At 41.3% G+C, this 10,893-nt stretch overlaps 1 protein-coding gene across 1 annotated transcript; it reads right to left on the bottom strand.

Moving 5' to 3' along the window:
- neurog3 (neurogenin 3) lies at positions 1–2,779 on the bottom strand. Its single transcript, XM_054749898.2, has 2 exons — positions 1,875–2,779; positions 1–1,783 (listed from the first exon to the last, which is right to left on the bottom strand). The coding sequence occupies exons 1-2, from the start codon at positions 1,970–1,972 to the stop codon at positions 1,306–1,308; spliced, it is 576 nt and encodes a 191-aa protein (XP_054605873.1). The 5' UTR covers positions 1,973–2,779; the 3' UTR covers positions 1–1,305.
- Positions 2,780–10,893: the final 8,114 nt, after the last annotated feature.

The following is a 10,893-nucleotide window of genomic DNA, read 5'->3' as shown; positions in this document are numbered from 1 at the left end:
TTGGAAGGAAGTTGAACTTTATTTATGAAGCTTTTTTCACAGACAGAGGTCACAAAGTCTAATGAAATGAAATCAGGTTTGTGTTTGCTTCTGTTGCCCTGAGTTCTGCTTCTGCACCACAACACCAACCTGAAACAGGAAATGTTACCAGGTTAACTGTGAGAAACACATGTGAGCATTTACCTCGCCCTCGTAACTCTGAGACGGCATGAATGCACATTAAAATGTAGGAAAGTCAGGATTCAAAGCGTCATTGTTGTACAGAAGAAAACATGTTGAAATTCTTACTTTGCTGCTCAAACAGGGCCCAAATTATAACCAGGTATAAAAATGATTAAGGTAAAAGGAAACGTGCAGAAAATAAAGGTTTGTGTAAAATTTGACCTCAATTCAAGTCTCTTTTTTTTATTATTCTTTCCCAAAAGGGGTCACAGATATTCCTCAGTCGGAAAACCGAGAACCATGAAAGGATAGGAGCTGAACTACTTTGGTTTCTGGTTTCAAAAAAGCAGGACAAAATATTATAAAAGACATATAAAATAAATAAATAATTACAGAAATAAGATTGTCTGGTTAGAGAAGCACATACATTACACCAGTAAGAAGTTCTGGGGGTGGGGGCCAAAGGCGAAGGACCCTAATGACATGCCAGTGCTGCTTCCTCCTGATGAAGAGGAGCAACATCTCTGCTCCAGATGATGGAGGTCCTCGCCTTATCTCTAAGTCTGAGTCCCAATGGAAAATCGTTTCAGCCGCAGAACCTTCTTTGAACATCTTAGGTGTGTTCTTGCTTTGTCGTATCTCTAATTCCACGCTATTGTTCTTTTTTGAAACACAGAGCAGTTACCTGTTTTCCCGCTACGTTTCGTTTGCGACTGCAAAGGAAAGTAGCGGGAAAACACCGCGGCGGGAAAACAGGTAAACAAAACTGCTCTGTGTTTTAAAAAAAGAACTACAGCATTGAAGCAGAACCTTCTTTCTGTCATGATCCAAATCTCCTGTGACGGTGGAGTGTGGATAAAGCGGAGGAGATTTGGTCCACTATAGATCGTGTGTGTGCGCGCGCATGGGTGCGCGCGCATGTAGTCTAAGTCAAAACAACAAGATATTAGCTGACTCAGAGAGAACTTTTATATATTTATACTTAGGGCCTCATTTATTAATAAGTTAAATCCCAGGTCAGATGATCCTGAATCTAAAGTGACTCCAGATGTTTTTGATTCCTTCCTGATGGAACACATCAGCTGTGACGTCACATGCAGCTTCCCAAATAACATTAATAATAATAATAATAATAATAATACGTTAATACTGAAACGTATTTCTGAGACCATTTTCTTCACAAAGTGACTCAAAATAAACATGAACAGGATTTGGTTCTTGTGTCTCATTAACATAAATATGTGCGTCAGCAGGAGTCCAATAGGGTGAGTCCCACTCAGAGGACGCGCTCCCCGGACTGCTCGGAGCCGGTACCGCCGCCCGGTTCTGGTTTACCAGGCGCAGAGTCTCGCTTAGAGCCCAGATATAGTTCCGGGCGAAGCGCAGCGTCTCTATCTTGGTGAGCTTCGCGTCCTCAGGCAGGGACGGAAGGATGCTTCTCAGCGCGTCAAGGGCTGAGTTCAGGCTGTGCATCCGGTGGCGCTCCCTGTCGTTGGCCTTTATCCTGCGCGTGCCACGCAGTGCACGAGAGCACCGTGCATCTTCTGTTGCAGGGAGGGCTGGAGCAAACCGTGGGGACGTCCCCAGCGTGTTAGGGGCGCAGCTCAAATTAGGAGACATCCTATGGAGTCATTAGAATTAGAATGAGTCCCTTTTTTTGTTCCCGACGTTAGAAATAAAAGGATCCGTGTGATAAATTTGTTTAAACTTACATTTGTGGTCCTGGCAGGTGGAGCAGGACGCAGAAAGTCCTCTCTGGCGCAAACCACGAATCTGTGCAGCTGACAGTGAGGGATGGATGGATGCGCATCTTTATATGGCCTTTATCTTATCTCCTGCACGCGGACGCCTGAATCAACAGCGCGCGTCAAGTGACCAATCAGCGTAGAGGGACGTGCATGTCCCCCGGCTGCACAATCTCCCACCGACCCTCATCCTCCACTTTATAATATTCATTCAAAATGAACAGACAGTGAAACGCACAGGTGTGTCAGGTCAACAATTATCAGCTTTTAATGGGAAATTGAGACCACACGTTTGGTTCCTTTGAGGGAAAAACAGGAACGCAGCATCCGCACGAAGTGACGTTTAAAACGGAGCAGCTGTTGCACAAAACCCAACATTTCACTCCCTTCTTATCTCTTCTTTCTCTGAATGTCACAGAAAAATTAGAATTTTTAGCTGTTTTAGGAAGGCGCCGTTTCATTCTGATGCGTAAGGAACTTGTTTGAATTTAGAGAAACAAAAATAGATATCCTAACATTAGAATAAATATTTAAATATATTTATATTTAATGAGAATCTTGGACCAATGAAAATGTAAAGGCTATACACAGCAAAATAAATCTCCATTATTAGCATTTGGCGCAGCGCAATAGGCTGGAAATAGTTTTAAATCGCACCGATTAATTTACAAAACACAAATAAACAAGAAGATTAAGAATACTTAAATTATTACTCAGCCTATTCCTTATTTTGTGGATTTTATCTTGTTAATAGCCCTGAAAACACGTAACGACGCATTTTACGCACAATGATGCACCAAATTCATAATAATGATTCTGATTATTCCGCAATCGGAAGTTAAAAAAACACAGAAGGCCACACATCACCTTAATTGAAAGTAAATATATTATAATCACAATTCACAACATGTATCGCTTATTAGCATGCTATGTTTGTTTGTTGCAGCTGCGCCAAAAACGCAGAGTTGCAAAAACAAATCATTAATTTTTTCTCTTTTTTCATGAGAAGGTGAAAGAATTAGTTATTATTTTGTTGTGATAAAATATAATCTAACCCCGAAAATAATTTACTTTAGAGCTAGATATCCGTTTGGATGAAGGTTTGCATGAAAGCACTAAGGATCCGCGATCTGTATAGGGGGACCTTTACGCACGAGGCCAGCGATCAAATAAGGTTCAGAAAGCCGAAACCTTCTGCGTCAGGTGAAAGCACAAAGGCTTTTTGTGCTTGCTGCAACAAAACGAGCTGAAATTTTCACGCCACGTGGACGCTAATCTGTGCGCTATGACATCACCAAAACACTCGCCTCTTTTGCAACAGCTCCAGGGCGCACTGATTTCTTTTCTTTTGTTTTAAGAAAAACGAAGTTTAGTTAAAGAATAACGAGATTTATGATTCATGTTCGGGAGAGGGAGTGAGTCAGAGATGATTTACTAACAAAGGAAGCAGAAAAAAACTCCCTTGAACTTTCTGTCTAAATATGTGCTTTAAGAGCAACCTGATAACCATATGCTTTCAATAAAACGGACAAATACTCCTGAGCGATAGGAGAGGGTGGCTCGCTGTTATAAAAGGCAGGAAAAGTCTAAAGTAAACTCAATGTCTCCGCTTTACAAATAAAATAAGCACTGGTGCCAGATCTGCGCTCGCGGGCCGTGGACAGGTGCGCGTTAGAAGTCAGACGCGCTGGAGGAGTCCCGCTTGTTATGCAAAGCGAAGGCAAACACGCACAGGCAGTCGGCAGAAGAAACGGCAGCTATCTGCGCAGGCTCGATACGAAAGTGATTTAACAATATTTAACAATAAACTGAATGAGCGCCGGAGCAGGTGATATGTGCGCGATGCGCCTGATTAATACTCGCTTTACTGCTCCGCTTTACGGTCGCTTCTGCTTATTTATTAAACAAAAATCTATTTATTATTATTTTCGCAAACAGAGGTACCAGGTGGGGCTTTATTCTGTCTGGAGCTTTTTGTTTGAAGGACGTTTTGAGGGGGGACAATCAAAGTCCAACAACTCGCTGACCAGATTGTTGTCATCCTAAACTGGCAGCGGAGCTATTCAATGTGCACCCCCCTCGCACCCCCTCTCCGCTTCTGTCTGGTGAGAAGCTGTTTGGAGAAAAAAGAAAGGAAAGAAAAAGGAAACTTCTTCAAGAGACGAAAAACATCTTAAAAACATTTAATTGCAACCCGGATGCCATATGCACACCTCTTGTGAGACCCCATCCCAACAATGCGACTCCCTCTTAGAGCGCGCCTTTGGAGACGTGTGCGTCTTTTTGGAGAGGTGCGCGCGTCGTGACCAGCGTGACCCCGAGCGCACTTTATACAAGAAGTAATTCACTTTTAACGTGCTTTGGAGTCTCCTTTCACGGGCTGCGCTTTGTACGTCTCTCACCGGCTTTTTGAAGGCGGTGTACACCAATTACAGTGGCCTTTAGAAACGTGTGTGGATTCAACGTTTAAGGCACAAAAAGGCCCGAAGCTGCCGTTTAATGGAGAGAAATAAAGTTTATCTTTTGTTTTTAATCGCTTATTCGTGCGGGGAACCTCCTGACATGTTTAATAGAAACCACCTTCATTTATAGGGTTCTGTTAAATGAAATAATTTGTTGTAAAACATGTTTTTATGAACAAAATTGCATTTCCTGTTTATGAAGTTTATTATAAAAATTAATTTAAAAAATCTTAACTTATCATTTGCTTAGGGACTTAGGCTATAACAGCTTCGTGGATAAACCATCCAAGAACCTGATTTTGATTTCAAAAGGACATAAATGGCTTTGTGCTTATAAACCAGAAGCGTCAGATGCTTTCACTGCTGCTTGGTGCACAGTCTGAAAATAATATTCAATTATTTAATCAAAGTCTGTGAATCTGTTCACATCTAGAGATAAATTCTTTTGGTTTGCCAAAACCATGATTTTAGTTATTTTTCTTTGACAGATTGAACAAGTTTTACTTCTTAGCAGAGTAAACTGGAGTTTGGAAATGTAACATCAAACTAAACATCTTAAACAGCGACTTCAGTCAGGAAATAATCAACGGCACAGCCAAAGATTTCTGGTCCTGTTTGGAATGATGCAGTTTTGATGTCAAATTTTTATCTAGTTAATATAACTCATTTTTATGAAGTTCTAAGTCCATCCATTATTGTTCTATCAGGAGTCGGGTCGCGAAGGCGGCAGCCCAGGGAGGCCCAGACTTCCCTCTCCCCATCCACTTGGGCCAGCTCCTCCGGGGGAATCCTACGGTGTTCCCTGGCCAGCCGAGAGGTGGCACAGTTGTTAGCACTGTTGCCCCGCAGCAAGAAGGTTGCAGGCTCAAAACTAGGCTGCTGCCATTCTGTGTGGCGTTGCATGTTCTCCCCATGCATGCGTGGGTTTCCTCCGGGTACTTAGGTTCCCCCCAGAGATCACAACACGCCCTATAGGTTAAAAAGTGTGCGTCGCTTTGGATAAAAGCGTCTGCCAAACAAATAAACATAAGCATCGTCTCTCCAGCATGTCCTGGGCCTTCCTTTAGGCCTACTCGTGGTTGGACGTGGCCAGAAAACCTCACCAGGGAGGCGTCCAGAAGGCATCCTAACTAGATGTTCGAGCCACCTCAACTGGCTCCTGTCGATGTGGAGGAGCAGCGGGTCTACTCCGAGCCCCTCCCGGATGATTACACTTCTCACCCTATCTCTAAGGGAGAGCCCAGACACCCTACGGAGAACACTCCTTTCTGCCATTTGTATCTGAAGGACCGACCAAGTCCCGTTAGCTTCAGCTACCTCGGGGTTAGCTCAGTTAGCTCATAGCTACATCATCAGAGTTAGCTGGGTGGTGACAGCAGAAGCTCAGGAGGTAGAGCAGGTTGTCAAGTAATCGAAAGGTTGCAGGTTCCATCCCAGCTCCAGATGATGCTGCTGCTGTGTCCTCGGGCAAGACACTTAACCCGGCTTGCCTGCTGGTGGTGTTTGGAGGGACCGAGGTGCCGTGCCTCTACCAGTGCGCCCCAGGGCAGCTGTGGCTACATCGTAGCTCATCACCACCAGCGTGTGAATGTGTACATGACTGATTGTGTTGTGAAGTGCCTTGGGGGGCTGTAAGATGACACTAAACAGTGACAATATGTGAAACTGCTGATTCAGAGAAATGAAATGCTGCAGAACTGTAGCCATTAGGAAGGGAAATCTTCTGGTTCATCAGCCCCACCAAGAAATCCTCTCACCAGACTAGAGTTGCACCTGCATCCTGTTGCTCTTTAATCCCTTTTGTAGCAGATCCTCTCAGTTTAACTTGGTTATTTAAAATGTGTAAGATTTCCACACAGCATTCCACATTAATGTATTTCACGTGCAGCTGTGGGGCCACACTAGCCTGGTGAACTAGACCAAATTGTTGCTTTGCAAATATGTGAATAAATAGTCTGGCTTGGGCTTGGGCCACACGTGTCTTCATTTGAACACGTCAGCTAAATTCCATTGAATGGTACAACTCTGCCACCTGGTGTTAAAACTGGGAACTGTTGTGTTTCTGATTGTTCTGATAAAAAAAACTTTTAACTGATTCTTCTGCTGCTTTTGAGATAAAAACTCAAACTGTGTTCAAACACAGCGGCGTTCTGTCTGAACTTAAATGCAGGATTAAAATGTTTGGTTTTTCTGTTAACTCTGTCTCCGAGCAGCTGGAGCGACCCGGAAACCTCTGGAACTACTGGGTCTACTGCTCTAGAACCTTTCGTTTATCAAGGGTCTTGCTGCTGCTGACGACATCATAAAGATATAATAATAAGATAAGAATAATAAATATAAATGTAGAAGATTTATATACGTTTTTCCATTAAACACCCTGAGATACTGGCCTCTATGTTTTATTCTGTTATTAATATTACTGGAATTTTTTTTTATTTAAATCCATCCATTGTCTGAGCCCACTTTGTCCACGCGGAGTCGGGGGGGGGGGGGGGGGGGGGGCTACGTGGGTGCCCGTTGACCGCTGGTGCCCACCTCCAGCGGTCAGCGGGCAATCAGGCGGGGTACACCCCGGAGAGTCAGTCCATCGCAGGACAACACAGAGACACACACGCACACCTAAGAACAATTTAGACAGACCAAATAACCTAACAGTCAAGTTTTTGGACTCTGGGAGGAAGCCGGAGTACCCGGAGAGAACCCACGCATGCACAGGGAGAACATGCTAACTCCATGCAGAAAGACCCCAGGCCGGGAAGCGAATCCAGGACCTTCTTGCTGCAGGGCAGCAGCTCTAACCACTGCGCCACTGCGCAGCCCTTTATTTAAATTTGCTATATAATTAATTTTATTTCAGATTTTTGGATTCCACCACCCGTCCACATTCAACTAATCAATTATTTAATTAAGTTACAACAGGTTACAGTTAATTGCTGCTGATGACATCACAAAGGTGACCAAGGTTACTTTAGAACTCAGAACTCTCAGATCAGTCATAGCTGACAGTCAGTCGTAAGTGGAGACACGTTGAGTTCTTGGAGAACGGAGAAACGTCTTACATTAAACACAGAGAAGATGAAAAACCAGACTTCACCTAAATCAAACCTTTCCTGGGAGGAGATGTGTCTGAATCCAGTGGAAGTGGATTACAACCTGGTGATTCACTGGTCCGATGATTCAGACACGGAAGACAGCTCTGAACTGACTTCTGACCAACGAGAAATGGAATCAGACGCAAAAGGAATCAACCTTTTGTGTTTATCCAGAGCTTTTTCTGTCTGAGATGAGCCAACCAGAGACTCCTGTCGCTGCGGAGGCTCTGTGAATCAGTTCAGAGCTGTCTTCCGTGTCTGAATCATCAGACCAGTGAATCAGCAGGTTATAATCCACTTCCACTGGATTCAGACACATCTCCTCCCAGGAAAGGTTTGATTTAGGTGAAGTCTGGTTTCATCTTTATGATGTCATCATCAGCAATTAATTGTAACCTATTGTAACCTAATAATATGTTGTAACCTTAACCTAACTATTGTACCATTAATTAAAATAGTTAGATCAATTAATTAATTAATTAATTAATTGATCTAACTATTGTAACATTAATTACAATAGTTAGATCAATTAATTGAATGTGGATGGGTGGTTGAATCTAAAAATCTGAAATTAAAATGTAAATTGCAAATTGTAATGATTTTATTTCCAGTAATATTAATAACAGAATAAAACATAGATGCCAGTATCTCAGGGTGTTTAATGGAAAAAAGTATATAAATCTTCTGCATATATATTTATTATTACTTATACACTGAGAAAACTGATTTTTAAAATAATTAATAGCACCCAATAAAATCATCTAAAATAATATGTGTCTGCATTTTTATTGTTGTAGTTTTCTAGGCCATGTGCATCATCTGCTTGTGCTGTTGACAAACAGTTAACCTTTATTTAGAACCGCAGGCCACAAAATCCCAAACAGATCACAAACGGCCTTTCTGGACACCCCTTCTCCTAATTATGGAGTAAATAAACGTAAAGAACTTTACAGAATCAGAATAAAAAAACTAAATTAAATCTTCTGCCAAAGTAGATCCAAACAAGAGCTTGTTTTGGTTTTGATCCCAGCCCTCTTGATGGGAAATGATTGAAACCCCAAATGCTAAACAGCGCCCCCCGCTGACCAAAAACGTTTAAGACATCCAATCAGTCAAGACAAAAATATCCTCACGGCCATGGAATCTTTTAATGTACGATTTCTTCTTTTTTTAGATAGTTTGACAGGAAGTGATGTCACGGTGCACCAAACAGCTGATCCCATGAATAGTTTTAACAAATACTGGTGGTGGTTTAACGTCACATATGAGTGATTCATTTATTTAGAGCAGGGGTGTCAAACTCATTTTAGCTCAGGGGCCACATGGAGGGAAATCTAGTCCCAAGTGGGTCGGACCGGTAAATAAAAAAAAACTTCAGATTTCTTTGTTTTGATACAATCGATATAAAACAAGGCTGGAGCCTGAGGACAGTGTATCCAAAATAGTACAAGTACAACACCTGAAGTTTACTTGAAAATTTGAAAAAAAAAAAAAATCAATAAATTAAATAAACATTCCTCAGTGATTCAAAGAGCTTACAGATAACATGGCTAGATCAGTTCCATGCAGCACTTAAAGTATATTTGACTCATTTTACTTTACATCTTTTAGCTTTCACCAGCACATCAATATCAGAAGTCACGTCCTGAGTGGCGGCCAACTTCAGGATGTGATCCAAGTTCTTGAGTGAGCCTTGAGCGCAGCTTTGTTTTATTTATACTCATTACAGAGAAAACTTGCTCACAAAGATACATTTATTTTCACTCTACATTGTAAAGTATGAAAATAAATTTTACACAACCATCTCGCGGGCCGGATTTAACCCGCTTGCGGGCCGGATCCGGCCCGCGGGCCGAATGTTTGACACCCCTGATTTAGAGAAATCAGCTGTTTGATGCTCTTCTGCTGGCTCCGTTAATTCATCCATAATGAATGATAAAAAAAATCCTCAAATATTCACATATGAAGTAAAATAAAGTTTAGACAAATATATAAAAATACAACACTGCTTGCAAAAAAAAAGTTAACATTCTTTCAAAGAAAAAAAATATTGAATATCATGTGTGAGAAATGATATTTTAAACTATTATGGCTTTATTTCAACGTTTTAAAAAGATATATTTTCTTTATCTGTGCCTAATGTTTTCAAGTAACTAAAAACAAGTTACAAGTTTTTGGCCTACAAGTTAGCCTGGCCAGCCATGCCAATGCTTCCTTGTGGGAGATGTGTGGAACAGCCAGAGGGTGAGTCTGGCAGGCCAGGTTATACAAGTTCTTCATTTGTTTTTTCTTTTAATCAGAATTCAATCTGTCACAAACCAAAAACAAAGAATAAACAGATGTGAGCCACCAGATGAACATTTAGCGACTCTTCACTTGTGTTGTTTCGCACTGAGGTGATGTTTCCATGAGTCTTGACATGTTTAGACTTAAAAAAAATAGTTTTATGCCTCTGTGGTCTATAAAAACATGTTGATGAGGTTCGTTGCACTAAACCTCTCTCACATAAATCGATTTTAGCAGCTTTATTCTGGACGGTTTCAGTACCTTCCACAATGAGCTGTTTCAGAACTCTGTTGCTTTAAGAAAACAAGCTGGAAAGGGCCACGCCCACCTCTTCCCACTCAGGTTGCTTTTGGCTGAGAAACTCAGATATCTGGGAGGGGCTCAGAGTAGAGTTGCTGCTCCTCCAGCCAGAAGTGATGAGAGAAGGGTTGTTTCTCAATTTGCATACTTGTCTGTACTTGTGTACTCACGTCCTTGTAATACATCATCAACAATGGCCCATGGACTGTTCCAATCCTATGTATGCATCATGGCACGTTCGCTCAATGTATTCGTGCTCCGCCCACTGTATCGAGGATGCATCAGTGCATCCTTTTGCAGACTTGGGACAGCAGTTTCTCATAATGCCATGCGTCACAACTGTTATACTCCCAACATCAAAGAAAAAATCAAATAACTGTAGAGTTTTCTATCAGAAATACTAATAAAGGAATATATGAAGTTGCCTGTTATTGTAAATAATTTTGCATAAACTATAAAATTGACTGTTTGTGGGTTTTACTTTTCACAATCCCTCTAAATGCTAATTAGCTAACCCAAAATAAAAGTAGAGTAGCAGTGTTTCGATGACAAATGACTACATATATATATATATATATATATATATATATATATATATATATATATATATATATAATTTAATGTTGTTAGTCTATCGTTTTAATTATAGATTAATAGAAAATATATTTATAGCATTCACCACTGTCCAGTTTCACGTGTCAAATACACACAACAGCCTCATTACGTCGTGACGTACATTTCCTGACATATGTTTGTGCTTCTACGAGCTAGAGGTTTGTGATTTAGCTGGTGAAACCAAACGTTGCGATAGTTAGAAAAAGCGTAATTCGACAGGTTGGGGGAAGA

This window comes from Nothobranchius furzeri, chromosome 12, assembly GCF_043380555.1.
Source record: "Nothobranchius furzeri strain GRZ-AD chromosome 12, NfurGRZ-RIMD1, whole genome shotgun sequence".
NCBI classification, from domain to species: Eukaryota; Metazoa; Chordata; class Actinopteri; order Cyprinodontiformes; family Nothobranchiidae; genus Nothobranchius; species Nothobranchius furzeri.
Note: the sequence above shows the minus strand (reverse complement) of the source record. Positions and strands in the feature narration are given on the sequence as shown.